At 39.3% G+C, this 19,461-nt stretch overlaps 1 protein-coding gene across 1 annotated transcript in view; it reads left to right on the forward strand.

The window, feature by feature from the left end:
- Positions 1-2,209, forward strand: part of XRCC5 (X-ray repair cross complementing 5) — a 134,233-nt gene extending 132,024 nt beyond the window's left edge. The window contains exons 20-21 of the mRNA XM_049770326.1: positions 957-1,031; positions 1,966-2,209. Coding sequence (XP_049626283.1) covers positions 957-1,031; positions 1,966-1,980 — 90 coding nt within the window. The 3' untranslated portion in view covers positions 1,981-2,209. The remainder of the gene's footprint in view (positions 1-956; positions 1,032-1,965) is intronic.
- The last annotated feature ends 17,252 nt before the right edge of the window (positions 2,210-19,461 follow it).

Consider the following 19,461-nt stretch of genomic DNA (forward strand, 5'->3'; position numbering starts at 1 on the left):
GTAAGAAGAGAAAGTCCAGAAGGGAGGTTGAGTCAGTAGCCAACTGTCACTGCTGTATATCTGGTACCATATAGACAAACACGTGGGCTGTGTATCTTAAACAGGGGTGACGGGTGGAGGGTTGCATGTAAGAAAGAGATGTTGTTCAGTGCTTTTTTTCTCCTTGGGAGCTGCTACACATGACCTAGTATTTAAAGGATGGATTTTGAGTTATGAAACTATTGGAATGTATGAAGCCTAAGTTTCAGAGACCTGATTGCATCCATTGTACCATGAAAGTAAAAAGGAATGAGGAAGGAAAACATTGTTGCTGTATCATCATGTTGAAAAGGAAGGAAAGTATAACCAGTCCCTCTGGGCCAGAGACCAGCTGCATGAGAGCAGAAGGACAGGAAGGTTCACTCATTCTCGCCCCATACACACTGACCCTGAGAAAACTAGCAGAGAGAGCGCAATTTATGTGTTCGCCAGGACTCAAACTCAGATACACACACAAGGCATGAGTTCTGCCACTGAGTCACACTTCCAGACTCTCACTTCTCCTTATTAAAAAAAATAATAATAATAATTCTTTCAAGGCATGGTTTGCCACTTATTTTATAAGTCCATCAGCTAGATACAGTTCTTGCATGCCTCAAAGGGAAGGAGTTCACATTGCCAGTTCTTAGAGGGACTCCTTCAATTAATTTTCTGCTGGCACAGCCACATGCCAACTTTAATACAAGTGATAGTACAAACAATAGTAAAGTAAGTAGGGTGATTCCCTTCCATGCTGCGGACAGGAGTTATATCCCCAGCACTTTATATGATCCCTGAGTCAGCCAGGAGTGATTCCTGAATGAGAGCCAAGAGTAAGCCACTGGTATGACTCCACCACACCAAAAAAAAAAAAAAAAAAATCTATAAAAGGGAAAGAACATGTCATTTTGGTATCATGCCTTGTTTTCTTTTCACAGTTTCTGGCCCCCAAAGAAAATCCAAAGGAAAACAAAGTGGCCATGTTGGAGGAAGGTGGTGATGTGGATGATTTAGTAAGTTGTTTTCTATATACCATACTTTCTAATTATTGAACTCATGTGATCTACAAATATAGCCTCAAGGGCTGTATATCTGTTATTGACTGTTCCTTATTTGTATTTGATTTCTAACACACCACAAGAACCCTATACTATATGATTTATTGTTATTAGCAATTTACTCAGGGAGGTCACTTTGTAATGGAAATTCCTTTGCTTTATGGTTTTGGTTACATTGTTCATTCAGTTTAATCCTCTCTTTTGAAGAGTTAAAAAAAGAGCTGACAAAGCTATTCCTTTAGAAGCAAAATGTTACACTTCACTAAAATTGCTCTCAACCAAAAAAATGCGATACAACATGCAGTTTATGTGGGTTGACAAATAAAAACAGTCCTTTAAAAATTCTAATTCTTAAATGGTCTCAATTAACTTAGCATAAGTGAAATAGACTGATAGACATTTGGGGATTGCTAGCGAGACATGATCACAGCACAACTGACTGTAGAAGAGGTGGCTGTCCTGCACATCTTTATTCAGTGAAACAAGATAGTTTTATTTGAAACTTGCTTACTAATATGTATTGGGAGGTAAAGAGAGAGGAAGTACATGTTCAAGAGAGAATGCAGGCTTCTCCAGAGTGGAAAAGTAAACTAAATAGAGACAAACACATGAGATACATGTTCAGAGGAGGACAAGGACTTGAGCGAGCTTCATGCTCATATTTTATGTTTAGAAACTTAAGCCTTTCATGACAGCTGTCCAGTAAAAATCATTCAACCTTTTTTGTTAAGTTCTTATAGCTTTGTAATAAGGAGACACTTGGTGTTCTAAGTACTAAGTTTGCATGCCCATGCATTCTACCAAGGAAGAGAGTTAGTATTTAAGTTCTTTTACTCAAGAGGCAGTGATCAGGTTTTGGTTCCTTCTAATACATTGTTCTTGTTCACAGCTGGACATGATATAGATCGTGGATATATGACTCTGAGAATCACCTCACTTTTATGCTGGGACTTTTGCACAAAGCAGTCCTTTAGAAGCCATTCACAAAGAACTGGAAATTCTGGAACTCATCCCTACAAGTTATTTGGGCATGCATCTCATAATTTTTGTTGAATAATTGAATTACTTAATTACATGTATTTTTAAAACTGATGTATAATTTAGACTACAGTTTATAAACAGTTGTTGTTACTTTTTGGTCAGTGTGTTTCTTTTGGGGCGTGGGGGGTGGATTACACCCAACTATACTCAGAGCTTATTCTTGGCTCTCTGCTCAAGAATCACTCCTGAGAGTGCTCCAGGATCATATCAGTTTCCAGAAGGCGAACCTTGGCCGGCTATATGCAGGGCAAGCACTCTGCCCACTATACTGTCTCTTCATCTATACTGTTTCTTTTGTGGTCTTATTGATCTCACTGTGTAAACTCATATGCTTGAATATTTCTTGAAAATGGAATATATTCTTCCCTAGTCCAGTATTTTGCTCAGGATCACAGTCCTCTGGAAGTCGTATCTTCCCTGGCACAGTTATTGGTGAGTTTCTCTCAGGAGGCATTATTTGATCTTCCTGCAGTACCAACAACTTGCACTCATCAGATGCTACCTGTTTTCTATCAAGAGAAAGAATGGCAGGCTTGGGAAATCAAGGCTGACCCTTGTCTATTTAAGCCCTTTCTTCACCACCTTAGTTTAATATGTACATGGCTTTTCTTCAGCAATATAGCAAGGCAAACACAGGTTCCATGTAAATCCATGTTAAACATTGAGGAAGTAATCAGAAGAATACTCTTTTGACCCAACCTCTGATCTATCAATAAACCCTTTTTAAAAAATCTCAACTCAGTAATTCATATCATAATTACATGTTGATTTTATCATTTTATTACTTTATTTTCAATTTTTACTTTTTACTATTCTGCCTTTTTAATTTTACTAAGAGAATACCTATCACTATTCATTAGTCTTCCTCTACCCTTTATCATACCGCCTCTTCAGTTTCCTCAACCTCAGTTCTATTGTTAATGTCCATTGGTTTGTTTTTATTTTGTTTTGTTTACCTATTTTGTTTCCTTAGTTTGGACATAGAAGTAAAATTACCCAACATTTGCCTTTTACTTTTTTGACTGACTTTGCTTCGCATAATCTTTGAGTTAATTTCAGTTTTGCTGCAGATGGCGATATCTCTGATTTTTAAGCTGAATAATATTTCATTGTGTGTTTTTGCATATATTAGTTAAACATTATTCCATATTGCATCTTCATAAGTCAGTTATAAATCAGTGTATATACTAAGATTGTTTCCTTATCTTAGCTACTAGAAATGATGCAACTATAAGGATTGTGGTGCATATAATATACTGTATTATTTATATTCTCACCAAGAGTGTATATGTATTCTTTTTCTCCATACCCTCAATATTTGTCACTTATCTTTTGACATAAAACATTTTCACAGGTGAGAGTTGATACCTTATTATGGCTCTGATATACTTCCCTAATAGTAACTTACTGACCCATATATATATGAATATGAATATATGATATATATATGAATGTGTATTTTGGACAAGTATCCATTCACATTTTCTTCTGTTTTTGTTGCATTATTTTTTTCTCTATGCAGAAGAGCCACTTTTATCTAGTCCCAATGATTCATTTTTGCTTTCATTTTCCTTGTGCTTAGAGTCAATGCCAAAAAAACATCTATAACACTGATATTTATCATCACTGTTTCTTTTTATTTTATGGTTCTGGTCTTATATCTAGGTCTTTAATCTACTTTGAATCAAATGTTTATAGAGTTAGAGGCATAAGGTTTCATTCTTTTGCATATAGCTATTCAATTTGGTTAATATCATCTATTGAGATTTTATTTTTTAATTCTTCATTGTTGGTCATACTCCTTTGTCATAGATTTTCAATATATGTGGATTTATATTTGGGCTCAGTTCTATTCTATTAATTTATGTATCCATTTTAATTCCAGAGCCATTTCTTTTTAATTATTTATTATTATTATTATTATTATTATTATTATTATTATTAGTTTTGGGGCCACACTAGGTGATGCTCAGGGCTTACTCCTGGTTATGCACTTAGAAATCACTCCTGGCTCCAGGGACCATATGGACTCTGGGGAATCGAACCGCGATTTGTCCTAGGTTAGTGCGTGCAAGGCAGACGCCTACCACTTGTGCAAACACTCCGGCCCCTAATTATTATTTTCTGATATAGTTTAAAGTTAGGTAACAGATGCCTCCATTTTTTTTCTCAAGATTTTTTTCATTATATGGGTCTTGAGTTGCTTCCTGTAAACTTTATATCTGCTTTAATAATATCATTGAAGCTTTGATGGGATTACATTGACTATATTAATTGCTTCTAGATAAGATGGCTGTTTTAATTGTGTTGGTTGTGCTTCCCATGTTACTGTTTGTGCTCCTTGAAATCGATGGGATTCTTCATGTCTTTCCCATTGGTTTCCCAGTTTTTCTGCTGTATTGAGGATGTCTTTGTAGTTAGACTCCCTAGGAGACTCTAAGGGACTAGGATGGGAGTTGCTCTTTTCCTTCCCTGCTTACCTTTACCCAATGACAGGAAGTGTAACTGTGAGCAGTGTGAAATTTGCTGAGTAAAACAGGAGATGTGGCATGGACCCGTTAATGTACAAGGGCTAGATGCGGAGGCTGCTGGGACCTAGCCAAAAGGGAGTTGACCTATCTCCTCATTCCAAATAGCGCTGCTGATGTCAGACAGAGGTTAATCTCAGGAAGAGTAGAGCAACAACAGAGGCTTCAGGGGTTGTAAAATATCACCAAGTTGGTGATATTTTATTGAATTTTGGCTTTCATGTTCATCACAGATAATGGTCTGAAACTCTTTTTGTGCCATGTCTGTTTTCTGTATAGGATAAATTTGGTCTCATAGATTCTATTTAGAAGTATTTTCTCTTCAATTTATTTTTTGGGGGGAAGTGTTTTAGAAAAATAGGTATAAATTCTTCAAAGGTTTGGTGTAATCCACTAGTAAAGTCTAGAGTACTGTTTGGGAGTACTTGTTACTGTTTTTGTTTCTATACTTTTGACTTGTGTATTCAAGTTTTCTTTCTCGTGTTTCAGTCTTGGTAGGCTTTGTATTTTTTTTTAGTTTTTTGTTTTTTGTTTTTTGGGGTTTGGGGCCACATCCGGTGATACTCAGGAGTTGCTCCTGGCTATATGCTCAGAAATCGCTCCTGGCTTGGAGGACCATATGGGATGCCAGGAGATCAAACTGTGTTCCATCTTAGATCAGCCACGTGCAAGGCAAATACCATACCACTGCACCACTGCTCCAGCCTCCTTTTTTTTTTTTTAAGTTTTATCTATTTTTTATTTGTTTTTGGACCACACCCATTGGTGCTCACGGTTCTGAACTTAGGAATCAACTTTTGTTGGTGCTTGAGGAACCCTATGAGATGCTTTGCTCATCCTTGCTGAATTGCTTTATGTTCTAATTCTTTTTTTTTTTTTTTAAGTTCTAATTCTTTTTGTTTGTTTTGTTTTGGGATCATACCCAGTGGTGCTCAGAAGTTACTCCTGGCTCTGCGCTTAGAAGTCGCTCCTGGCAGGCTCAAGGGACCATATAGGGTGCCTGGATTGGAACTGGGATTTGTCCTGTGCCTTACTGCTGTGCTATCGCTCTGGCCCCCTCAGTTCTAATTCTTTAATACTTTTTGTTTCATGATATAAGCCCATACTGCTATAAACTTACCTCAGTATTACTTTTACCATATCCCATAAATCCTGATAACTTTACCTTCACTTTGTTTTCAAGCGATTTTAGATTTTAATTTCTTCATTGACTGTGAGTATTAAGAACTGTATTGTTTAGTCACCACGTATTTCAGGTCTTCCAGTTTTCTTTTTGTACTGTGTATAAATGCTTTTTGTAAGGGGGGATTATTTGAAAGGCTCTCCTGTATAAGAGACCCAAGTACTTGGACACTGCTTTAGTGAAGAGTGCACATACAACCAGGTGTGAAACTGTACAATATTTCTGTGGAGAACAACAATACGTGAGTGGGGAGAGAGGTGAAGATGTTCCAGAAGCAGACAGAGGTAAGAGTTTATATCATGTTGCAAGAATTTATTCAAGAATTCAGACCTGAAAGGTAAAACATCCAGCACCCCTACTGCAGGAGTATTTGAAGTCACTGATCAGGCCTTAATACCTTCTAACATGGTACTTGTTTAAGGTAGCAACCAACTGCATAAGTCTAAAACTCCATGGTAAGGGGCCACTAGAGTTTGAACTTGTGGGAATGTCATGCTAGTAAAGGTTATTGGAAGCTAAACAGGTTCATCTGAAGTACTTTCCATCCCTCTTGGGGATGTTTACCCATCCCAGACCATCCTGGGGTATAGTCACCTATGGTGCTTGCTGCCTCTAGCTAAGTTTTAAGGTGGTGTAATCACAAAAAACTGTTGGTTTGATTTCAGTCTTGATAGTTTAATGTCTAGTCTATCCTTGAAAATGTTCTGTGTACATTTGAGGAAAATGTAAATTCTGCTGTTTCGGCATAGAATGCACTATAAATGTTTATGAAGCCCATCTGGTTTGATTTACTATTTAAAACAAGTATTGCTTTATTCTGTGGTCATGGTTGAAAGTAGAAAATCCCCTACTGTTATTATGACCTATTAATGTCATTCATTCTTTGGTTCTGATTATTGCTTTATGTATTTTGATGCTTCATCATTTGGTATCAGTAGAAATGTGCTATTGTTATATTATGCACTTAACCATTATATAAATCCATCCCTATCTCTTAATTACATTGTATAGCTGAAAATCTATTTTTATCTGCTATAAATATCATTGTACCTGCCTTCTTAAACATGTTATTTGCTTGCTAGATTATCTTATAACATTTTACTTTGAGCCTGTATTTTTCTTTAGAAATGTGTGTTTTCTAGAGTGTGTTTTTCTGTACATAGAAAACATTAAATTTTTGGTTTGGGACAAGTATTTGTTTTTATATGATGGGCTTGTTTGAGAGGTATTAAGCAAATGCTCCTTATGGAGGATGCTCCATTGTCAGTAAACTTGGTCCTCCAGCACATATATCTATTTTGTATAACAATTGGACATTCTGCAGAAATCTGAAGGAAGCCGGAATAGTTTCTGCCATCTTCCCCTATGCCTCTGTATTTGGGGTCACATTCCTCCAGCAGCCTTCTAAGCTACACCAGCAACAACAGTTATTCCTGCCACCATTGCAGCTGGCCTTGAGTGAACCATTAAGCTAGAGGGATACAGAGCGAGGACAATGGAGATTTTTCATTCTAGAGCACAGACCTTCAGTAATTTTCAGTCTATCGTTTAGTGACTTTACAATGCTTTTCACACCAGCCTACTTTGAACCTTATTATATAAACCCCAATCTAGACTCTGCCTACTCTGAATTCACAGCCTGTCTACTATTTTCTGGTTATGTGACTATGGATAATTCAGCCACTCTCAGCCTCAGTTTTCAGTAGCTCTGAAATAAGATTTGTGTTAACTCTCCCTTGTTTCAAAAGTTAACCCGAGATTGACAGTAAGTCACATAAAATCTAGCCTCATGATCAGTACACAATACATATATCACATTACCAGCCCCTCCAATCCTGTATTTCCTTCTCAACCCTAGCATTAATGTAGCTTTTATAAACACTGCTCTCTGGCTGGAGATAAGGGAACAGAGATTAACATATACTGTATATATACCAGCTGCTACTGGTTTGATACTAGTACCACACTGTCTCTAGAGGATTGCCAGCTATATTCCAGGACGTGCCCTGAACACCGCTAAGGTGACTCACATATTCCTTAGCATCGCTATGCTCAAGCATCACTACTTCCTTGCATTGACTCACTATGTTGTTAACAGAATTGGCTTGAATGGCTCTCCAGACCACTCCAGAGGCCCCCTAATAATAATAATAATAATAATATAAAAATCCTTGCTCTGCCTCCTCTAGATGGATACTCCTAGCCTCCTGGATTTGCCAGTCATCTCCCTCAGAGAGGCAATGCCATCTTTTCGCTTGCTCTATGATCCAGAAGGTTCCTTTCAAGAGTCTGTAATTTCCTCCTACATATGCAATGCTACATCTTGGAAGATGTTGGCACATCAGGTAATGGGAAGCTCTCAAAAGAAGTCCAAGGCTACTGTGCTCTGAATGGACAAAGAAAGGTTTGCAACATAGACCATGGTTTCCGGTCTCGAAGCCTCTGCACCTCAGCCCCATCACTGGGTGATTCTCCTTACCAGTTCCTAAGTTGAAAGACTCCCTCCCCCCCCCCCCCCCCAGTTACAGCTTTCTGGTTCCTTTGTCTTCCAACAGTGTCAGAGGTAGCTGCCTTTTATGGTCTACTTTGATTAGTATTCTATTAGAAATTTAATCACCATTTATAAGCTGCTCTCCACTAACTACTCCTAGGCTGTAGATGACACTAGTCCAAGCCAGAGGACATGCAAAAGTAGAGACACAAGACCGAGTACTTGACTTAGAGTGTTGCATCACTGTGGATGGTAAATGTAAGAGTAATAGTTCATGGACCCCCAAAGCATAAATAAAGCTTATTATAAGGATACATGTAGGTCAGTATATTTACATTAATAATTTTAAAGTGTCACTACATGATTCAGGCATATCATACCATATGTCATGCACTGGTAACTTTTTCACAAACAGGAAGAAAATGTTTTTCCCCCAATTGACTGATCTTTGAAAACTATTTAGGTGGGAGGTGATGGTGAAAGAGAGATTTTACAGCTGCAAAAGCAATTTCTAGGTTTTATAGTCATGATACACATATTCACCCAAATTTGTACACACACATCTGTTTATTCATTATATACACAAGGCATAATCCTGACCTGATAATTACGTTCTGAGTATGTACATGTATATGTATGTATATATTTCCTAGCAGGGTCACTGGGTTCCTTTCAGAAGGCATCAGAGAAGGAACCATCATACTGTATTAGGAGCACACCTAGCAGTAGGACTCCAACATGTTAATCATGTCACCAATGATTTCAAAATACTGGCAATAAGAATAGTCATATAGCTTTTGTGGGGATCATAGCAGCTACTGAGATTAGTCATTCTGTTCTCATAGAATAAAGGTGTATGGAGAAGGAAGAGTGGTAGGATATAGAAAAGAGGTAAGTTAAATTGTAGACACTCTTGCATACATATGCACATAAACAAGTCTTTGTGAAATGTTTGTGCCAGACACCTAGAACAGCATGAGCAATATAGAAGGATTCAAGAATACTGTTTCTTTTCTTAGAAATGAAAACTGGGTTTGTGATGTTCTTGATTAAAATCATGAACAATAAATGTTCATTACCTGTAAGCAGGAAGGATTCTAATCAACACTGCTAGATTGTGAGGAAGGAATCTGTCTCTGCATTTATTACAGATGTGGCTATGAAAGAAATAAGTAATCAAAACATGGTAGCAATTATTGATAAGTGTGTATTTTCACTCATAGATTTTTTAGATGTAGTGAGGAAACAAGAACATGTCTTACTTCATCTCATATGGTCTCTCTTTTTATGTTTCCCCTCTAGACATGGTGTGGGGGTACAGGATTATAATATAATACCACATTTGACAGAAAGGGTAGCTTATCTTGATATTCCAGCCATCCCACAAGCAGATTGATGGGCTCACCACCCCTGACATGTGTCAGACTCCTTCATATTAAAAATAAAATTTAATTTAACAATCCTACACTGAGTGCCTGCTGCACCCGAGACACAGGCACTCCAAAAGATTCACATGGGAGGTTAAAAAGAACCCACAGTGACAGCCTTTAGAAGCCCACAGTGCAAAGTGCCATAAGCCATAGGGGAGAAAAACTATAAAAGAAATCCAGGAGAATCTTCAGGGGCACTGAAGAAGAGATTGATTTCAGTCTTATTAACTAAGGACACTTTCTAGAATTATTGGCATTTAAGATGGGCCACAGACAAAACAAGAATTTAATAAAAAGAGGAGAGAGGCCAGTGGACAAATAGAGGACAAACAGAGTCAGGCAGGTCCAGGAAGGGTATTTAAGTAGTTTGCTGAGACTGGAGAGAAGAGGACATGATGGAAATCATCAGGCAGAAAGAAGGCATCTCAGGGCAATTACTCATGGAAATCTGATTTTGAAAAGAGAAATGCAATCAGATGGCACTTGAATAACGTTATTCAAACAACAATGCACAAGGCAGAGTGGAGAGGAGGCAGAGAAGTGGTCAGAGGCTATAGGAACTGTGGAGAGAGAATGAAGAGTCCACAACAGAGATTGGAGGAAAAGAATGACCCAGAAATCAGTCCACCCAGTCATCTCATGATGGACTATATCTCCATCTACCCCTTCTGCTCACTCACCAGGTTAGGTTTGCTCTTCACAGTCTCTCTCCATTCTCAGAAGACATCTGATGCTCATGGGCCTGATGCTCTTTCTCCATCCAGCCACTAACTTTTCCCCACATTTTAGGAAGTTGCTTACAGCCTGTACCTTGTTTCTCTCTCTCCTGGCCTCACACCTTCCAACCCTTGGGGGAAGCTGGGTAGTAATCAGAGACTGCTCTCTGGGAGCTTCAGAAAGGACCCCAAATTCTGATTTCCCCCCCAGAAAAGGTTATCAGACTTGAGTACATTTAGGTTCTCCCAGGAGCTTTAGAAACCCACATAGCCCAGTTCTCAGGTGTCCTATTGAGAAACTCATAATGCATAAGTCTAGGGGACCTAAGTCAAGATGTCTAGCTGAGTCGGCATGTGGCTAAATTCAGGTAGTGTGTCCTTTGTCCCTTCCACATGACAGTGTTTAACTTTCACTTATGTCCCCAGAACTACCATAGGGCCCTCTGATTGCTCTTTCCTGGGAAATTTGACCTGTTAGATCCTGTGCAAGTCAGAGCCATGAGAGAACTGGAATTCTGTCTTCTCTGTTCCTCCTCTCTTCACCCCTCCTCACTTTCCTCTTCCAGAATCAACACTGATAAGAGAGATATAGTTCTCTTGCGCAAAATAGGGGGTGGAAACAGTGGGCATGCCAGGCTTGGCCTGCTGTGTAATTTTGAGTTTTTTAGAAGCATAGGTTCCCCCCCCCATAAAATAACCTTTCTTCCCACTTAGTCCTGTAACAAAGGTTTCCCAATTTTGTTTGTTTTTATCATTTATTTAAGCACAATGGTTACAAACATGTTTGTAATTGGGTTTCAGCCATAAAATGCACACCCCCTTCAGCAGTGCAACTTTCTCACCACTGTTGTCCACACATAGCCCCTCTTACCCCCTGCCTGTCTTCAATACAGGCATTGTATTTCTATATTTTCATGGTAGCTGTTATTGTAGTGATTTCTCTATCTGCACTTACCACTCTTTGGGATAAACTTGTTATCATGGGCTGGTCCTTCGAGCTCTCATCTCTATTGTCTCTGAGTGTTATTATATTATCATTATATTTTATATATATTATCATTATATTTTATTTCTCTTAAATCACACAGGTGATTGAGACTATTTTGTGCTTATCTCTAGCCCTCTGACTTATTTCACTCAATATAATAGTCTCTAAATCCATTTATATATAAGCAAATTTTGTGAATTCATTTTTTTTCTATCAACTGCATAGTATTCCATTGGATGGATGTACCACAGTTTCTTTAGCAGCTCATCTGTTGACGGGCATCTGGGTTGTTTCAAGATTCTGACTATTGTAATTAGTGCTGCTATGAACATAGGAGTGCAGAGGGTATTATGTTTTAGTGTTCCTAGGATATATCCCTAGGAATAGTATTGCTGGATCATGTGGGAGCTCAATTTCCAGTTTTGTAAGGAATATCCATATTGTTTTCCCAAAAGGCTGGATTAGGTGGCATTCCCACCAGCAGTGAATGAGAGATCCTTTCTCCCTACATTCACGCCATCAGTGGTTGTTCTTATTCTTTATGATGCAGTCCATTCTCTGTGGCATGAAATGGTACCCATTGTTGTTTTTATTTGCATCTCCCTGACGATTAATGATGTGGAGCATTTTTTCATGTGCCTTTAGGCCATTTGTATTTCTTTAAGAAAATGTTCGTTTCTTCTCCCCATCTTTTTAGATGGGGTTAGATTTTTTTTCTTAAGTTCTATCAGTACTTTGTATATCTTAGTTATTACCCCATTATCTGATGGGTGTTGTATGAATAGTTTCACCCATTTGGTGCATGGCCTTTTTATCCTAGTCACTGTTTCCTTTGAATTGAAACAGATTTTCAATTTAAAAACTGAAAAATGAAGATGCCTTTAGTTTCAATGTCATGAAGTGTTTTGCCTAAGTTATCTTCAACATGCCTTATAGTTTCAGATATGATATCACGGTGTTTAATCCATTTTCAGTTGACCTTTGTGCATGGTGTTAGAGGTCCAATTTTGCTTTTTTTTTTTTGCATGTATCTGTACCAGTTGTACCAACACTATTTGTTAAAGAGGCTTTCTTGCTCTGTTTTGCTACTTGCCCTTTTATCAAAGAGTAATTGTATATCTGAGGATCATTCTCTGAATATTGATGTCTATTTCATTCTAGTACCATGCTTTTTTAATGATTATTGCTTTGTAGTACAATTCAAATTTGAGGAAAGTGATGCTTCCCATCTTCTTTTTCCTCAGGTTGCTTTAGCCATTCTTGGTCGTTTATTGTTCAAAATGAACTTCAAGATTATTTGATCTACTTCTTTAAAGAATATCATGGATCTGATATCAAGGTCTTTAATCTATTTGGATTTTACCTTCATACATGATGTTAGCTGGGGGTCTAAGTTTGCTTTTTTGCAAGTGGCTAGCCAGTTGTTCTAACACCACTTGTTGAAGAGGCTTTCCTTGCTTCATTTAGGATTTCTTGCCCCTTTATCAAAAATTAGATGATTGTATGTCTGGGGAACATTCTCTGAGTACTCAAGCCTATTCCACTGATCTGAGGGTCTGTCTTTATTCCAATACCATGCTGTTTTGATAACTATTGCTTTGTAATACAGTTTAAAGTTGATATCAGACCTGATACCATAAGGTATATAGAACAACATGTAGGTAAAACATTCCATGACATTGAAACTAAAGGTATCTTCAAGGAGGAAACTGCACTCTCCAAACAAATGAAAGCAAAGATAAACAGATGGAATATATTAAGCCCAGAAGCTCCTGCACCTCAAAGGAGCCAGATACAAGAGCCACCCACTAAGTGGGTGAAACTATTCACCCAATACCCATCAGAGAAGGCTAATATCCAAAATATACAAGGCACTGACAGAACTTTACAAGAAGAAACATCTAATCTCATCAAAAATGAGGAGAAGAAATGAACAGACACTTTTATAAAGAAATACAAATGGCCAAAAGGCACATGAAAAAATTCTCCACATCACTAATCATCAGGGAGATGCAAATCAAAACGACTATGAGGTACCATCTCATGCCACAGAGATTGGCGCACATCACAAAGAATGAGAACAAGCAGTGTTGGCAGGGATGTGAAGAGAAAGGAACCCTTATTCACTGCTGGTGGGAATGCCATCTAGTCCAACCTTTACGGAAAGCAATATGGAGAGATGTTGGAGATTTGGGGGATTTCTCCAAAGAACTGAAAATTGAGCTCCCGTTCGACCCAGCTATACCACTCCTAGGGATCTTCCCTAGAAACAACAACAATAAAAAAAAATACAATATAAAAATTCCTTCCTCACACCTATATTCATTGCAGCACTATTTACAATAGCTAGACTCTGGAAACAACCAAGATGCCCTTCCAGAGATGAATGGCTAAAGAAACTGTGGTACATATACACAAAGGAATATTATGCAGCCATCAGAAAAGATGAACTCATGAAATTTTCTTATACATGGATGTACATGGAATCCTTTATGCTGAGTGAAATAAGTCAGAGGGAGAGAGACACAGAATAGTTTCACTCATCTGTGGGTTTAAGAAAAACAAAAGACATTATGGTAATAATGTCCAGACAACAGAGGTGAGGGCTCGAAGAACTGGCTTTCAATATGAAGCTCACCACAAAGAGTGGTGAGTTTAGTGATAGATGACAGTTAATGAACGAGAGAAGTAGAATGCCTATCTCGAATATAGGCAGGGGGTGGGGAAGGAGGGAAAAGAGGGGCATTGGTAGTGGGAAGGTTGCACTGGGTAAGTGGACTGTTCTTTTTATTACTGAAATCCATCTAGAATCATATATGTAATCATGGTGCTTAAATAAAGAAAAAATAAAGAAAAGAAAACACACTACAAGCATGACAATGGGGAAACAATACAGGCCAAAACCATGCATGGAGAATGAAGATGGCAGCTCTGGTGACCCAAAAAGTGCCAACCACCTATGTAACCCTGAGATATGGAGTTTGGAGAACAAATATGGAGGATCCTCACAGAACTTGAAATAAAAGACATTATTGTAATAAAGCCAAGAGATGAGAGCCAGAAGGACTGGCTCTCGATATGAAGCTCACCTCAAGAAGGGGTGAGTGCAATTAGACCGCTAATAACTACCATAACAATGTTAATACGTGAGAGAAGTAGAATGCTTGTGTCAAATACAGGCAGGGAGTGTGGGTGGAGGAATATGGGGTAAATTGGTGGTGGGAATGTTGCACTGGTGAAGGGGAGGGGTGTTCTTTTAGTGACAAAAACCTAACTACAGTCATGTTTGTAATCACTGTATTTAAATAAATAATAAAAAAAAAGAAACTTTGGTACATATACACAATGGAATCCTATGCAGCCATCAGGAAAAATGAAATCATGAAAATTTTTTGTACATTGATGAACATGGAAACTATTCTGATGAGTGAAATAAGTCGGAGGGAGAGAGATAGACACAGAATATTCTCACTCATCTGTGTATTTTAAGAAAAATAAAGACGTTATTGTAATAATTGTTATTGTAATAATACCCAGAGACAGTAGCAATGGAAGGACTGGCCCATGATATGAAACTTACCAAAAAGAGTGATGATTTCAGTTAGAGAAATCACTACACTAACAACTATCATGACAATGGTAGTGAGGGAGAGAAATGGAATATGGTCTCTAATACAGGCAGAGAGTTGGGTAGGAGGAAAATGGAGTGCATTGGTGGTGGAAAGGTTGAATTGCTAAAGGGGGTGTGTTTTTTTTTTTATAACAAACCTAACTACAAATATGTTTGTAATCATGGTGTTTAAAGATGTTATTAAAAATAAAAAGAGAAAGGGAAGAGGTGGTCACTGGTGACCTTGACAAGACGAAAACAAACAAAAAACCTAGAGAAGTTTCTGCTGTAAAAATGACAAATTCTTGCCTTAGTTGCCCTCAGATTGCTTTATACTAAGAAGGGTAGGAAGGATGTTAAATGAATGTGAAAAGTAAATGTGTGCAGAGAGGAAAGAAAGGACTTTTCCTTTACTAGGCAAATCAGAACTTGAACTCTTTATTTTCTTTTCTTTCCTATTGCTATTGCTGTACTGTGACTTATGTGACTGATAATGATACTTATTTATTTATTTATTTTTGCTTTTGGGCCACACCTGGTGATTTTCCGGGGTTGCTCCTGGCTTGGGGAACCATATAGGACACGGTGGGACTGAGCCGCTGTCTGTCCTAGGTGTAGAGTACGCCACCACTCCAGCCCCTAATGATACTTTCATTACATACATCAATCCAACACCACACTGCTTCCCTACGTCATTGTCCCAAGGACCACTCTCGCCCACTCAGCCTTTCTTCCTAAATTCAGTCAGAACTCGGGCTCTTAACACATCTCAGTGTGAGCCCAAGTAACTCACTAATTCTCTGAGGTGGAGAATTACACCCCATTTTCATCCTGATGATAATGGGATAACAGTATTCAACTAATGTGAGCTGTAGTGTTGGTGGTATAGAAGAAAGGGGCTGATCTAATGTGAGTGAATATAAACTCAATATTAGGCTATCTTTAAGCCTGCCTGGCTCAGTTCATTGGTTCCTGCTCTGAGAATGGGATTATTTCATCCCCATGGCCCAAAACCTTGGGCCTTGTTAAGATGGATATGCTCCTGATAAAGATCAAAGTTTAGACCATTTCCAGCTGGAGTGGAGAGATGGCACATGGATAAGGTTCTTATAGGTGACTGGCCTGGGTTCCATTCCCAGCACCCCATTGTCTCCTGAGCACAGTCAGGTAATAGCCTCCAAGCACTGCTGGGGTGGCCCCAAAATTTAAAAAATAATAATAAAATGAAACTGTTATCATTAAAAGGTGGATGCAGGCTGAACTTTCAGATCTAATGAAAAACTGTAATGGTTGGAGTAAAGGGTGAAAGCAAAATAGATTCTGTAGGCCAAAGGCAATGCTAACTGTTTTGGTTTTTTGGTTTTTTGTTTTTGCTTTTTTTTTTTTTTTGAGTTAAGTAATTAATTTACTTGTTTATTTAGGGTGCTCAGGGCTTACTCCTGACTCTGCACTTAAGGATCACTCCTGGCGGATTTCAGGGTATCACCATATGTAGTTTTGATGATTGAACCCAGGTTGGTGCAAAGTGCCCTCCCTACCCACTATATTATTGCTTTGATCCATTGACTGTAGTTTAGGTTGTGAGAAGACAGTGTGGTGTCTTTGATGGCTTTGCTCAAAGCAAAGCCCCCTGAATTTTCCCATGAGGTCCCAGGATTGATGACTACCTGCAGGACTGACACAGGCTTGTGGAGGTGAGGGGTTCCTTCTTGGTATTTGAGCCTTGCCTTCCTCTCCAGGTCTGACACTGCAGTAAGCTTTCTATTCTCCCAGACCTATTAGGGACGCAGGAGCAGTTCTATTTAATTACCAGCAACCCCCTCCCCCCCACACACACATAAATAATACAGAGTTTCCATCCCAAGGTCAGAAGTAACCCACTTCTGATACAGCTGACAGGATAGCAAGAGACAGATGAGTATGCTTCCCTAAGGATGTAAAAAGTGTGGAGCTTATTGAACCCAGACCCAGGAAACAAAAGGGGATAAAATCTTTCAATTCTATTCTCTCCAGACCTTCTGGGTAGAAACCCCTCTTCTAAAGCAATGCCCCCCCAACTTGGGGCAGTAGAGGACCAGCTCTGCCTCTGCTTTATGCAGTGGCTTACTTGGAATGAGGCTACACAGGGAAGGTAGGGCTAGGGCAAGGAAGGCAGTGCTCTCCCATTGTCTCACCAGGAGCCCTCAGAAACTCCAGGCTGGAGACATACCGATTAATGGCTCTCCGACCCCACAGTGGCACCTCCGTCGCCAGTCAAAGTTTTAATTAATCATGGCAGCAGATGGGCTGTCACGGGCCCCAGCAGCCAGGATAATGAACTCATTTATTATCAGGCTCTATTCAGAAAAGGCTGTCCATGCTCACTTCTGGGAGAAGAGAGACTCCCAATACCAGAGCTGAAGATTTGAGATTTGGGGACTCTGGAAATACTCTAGCTTCAAACCCTGCATTGAATGAAGGTGTTACATGGAATATGCTCTAGGCTGGTGGAAGAGGCATGGATCATGGTGCTCTATGACAGTTTTTCTCAATCAGAGCCACCGAGCTTCCTAAGACATCCCAAGGGAGCCACAGGTGAAAACTGTAAATAGGGGTCACAGCACAAAACTGGTGAACTCAACTGGTAGAAAGAACAGTGGGTGGTCACAGGAAGGAAACAATGTCAGATAAAAGATGAGAACACTGATCTAGGCCACGTAAGAGGGTGGCCCATAAAGTTAGGGAGCTGCATGCAGGTGGCCTGGGTACAACCTTGTAGAGAGAGGCATGGCAGGATGCTTTGACGCATCAGTACCAGAGTTCTAGGATCATGCTCCAAGGGTACAGCTGCTAATTTTATGACCTAGTTTGTCTCATTTATTTGGCCAGTGTCCAGGCCAAGATTATGAGTGACAAGTATTTATATCTCCTTTTTTTTTTTTTTTTTTTGAGCCAGATTGAGGCAACACCCTAATGGTGTTTGGGAGTCACTTGTTCAGGAAACCATGTGGTGCCAAAAACCAAACTGGGCTATGACACATGCAAGACAAATACTTTTATTGCTATACTATTACAATACTATATTACTGCTATACTATTGCTATGCTATACTGTACTGTACTATACTATATATACATACTGTGCCACATGACAAATGTTTGCTCAATACTGTGGAATGAGTGGAAGGAAAGAAAAACAAATGTAAGTAAGGTGAGTCTAGCCTGGGCCACTACTACTAGAGAATTATGCATCCCAATTTAGATATGAGGCTTTTAGCAGTGCCTGGTGCAAGATTCTAGGGCTCCACATAGACATGGGCATTTTGTTTTTCATCCGAGGTCATACCTGGCAGTGTTGGCAGCTATTCCTGGGACATTTTCAGGCTCAGAAGTCATGTGGTTTTAGGGATAGAACCTGGAGCTTCATACACTACAGCCATTGAGCCATGTCCTCAACCACAGTCTTTACTTTGGGGGTTACCTTGGGAGGACTGTGGCAGAAAGAACCTGTAGAAAGCAGCACCACTATCAAGTTGCTTTGAGTGGTTTTCACCTAAATTGGAGGGGAAATTAAAGGCATTTGAGTTTTCCAAGTACTGCTGAGGGAAGAAAAAAAAAAAAACCTTCCCACTTATATCATTTCACTTTTTCTTTCACAGCTAAGATGGAAGAAGGTTCAGATCATCTAATGAGGAAATTTCTTCAGGCCCATGTGCAAGAATCAGACCTTCCAGCTCACCACTCTTCAGCCTAGAATTTCTGGGCTCCATTGTCAAGTGATACATGCAAGACAAGGCAATATTCCTGAGATATATTGGATGGAACCATTGAATGAAAGGTAAGGCTTAGGATGAAGATAGCACGGGGGTTAGGGACATGCCTAGCTTATGCTTAACCCAAGTCTTCTGACTTGGTCTGCCAAGCACCACTGGGTAATGTTCTGGAGATCCCTGAAGATCACAAAGCCTAAGTAGCATTGCATTCTTGATTTTTTTTTTTTTTTTTTTTTTTTGGTTTTTGGGCCACACCCGGCGGTGCTCAGGGGTTAGTCCTGGCTGTGTGCTCAGAAATAGCTCCTGGCAGGCACGGGGGACCATATGGGACACCGGGATTCGAACCAACCACCTTTGGTCCTGGATCAGCTGCTTGCAAGGCAAACGCCGCTGTGCTATCTCTCCGGGCCCGCATTCTTGATTTTTAAACACTGGATCCAAGCAACCTTTGTCCTGGTTGGTTAGATCCCTGATTTTCTTTTCTTTTTTTTTTTTTTTGGTTTTTGGGTCACACCCAGCAGCACTCAGGGGTTACCCCTGGCTCTATGCTCAGAAATTGCTCCTGGCAGGCTTGGGACCATATGAGATGCTGGGATTCTAACCACCGTACTTCTACATTCAAGTCAAATGCCTGACCTCCATGCTAT

This window comes from Suncus etruscus, chromosome 1 (genome assembly GCF_024139225.1).
Source record: "Suncus etruscus isolate mSunEtr1 chromosome 1, mSunEtr1.pri.cur, whole genome shotgun sequence".
In the NCBI taxonomy this organism is placed as follows: Eukaryota; Metazoa; Chordata; class Mammalia; order Eulipotyphla; family Soricidae; genus Suncus; species Suncus etruscus.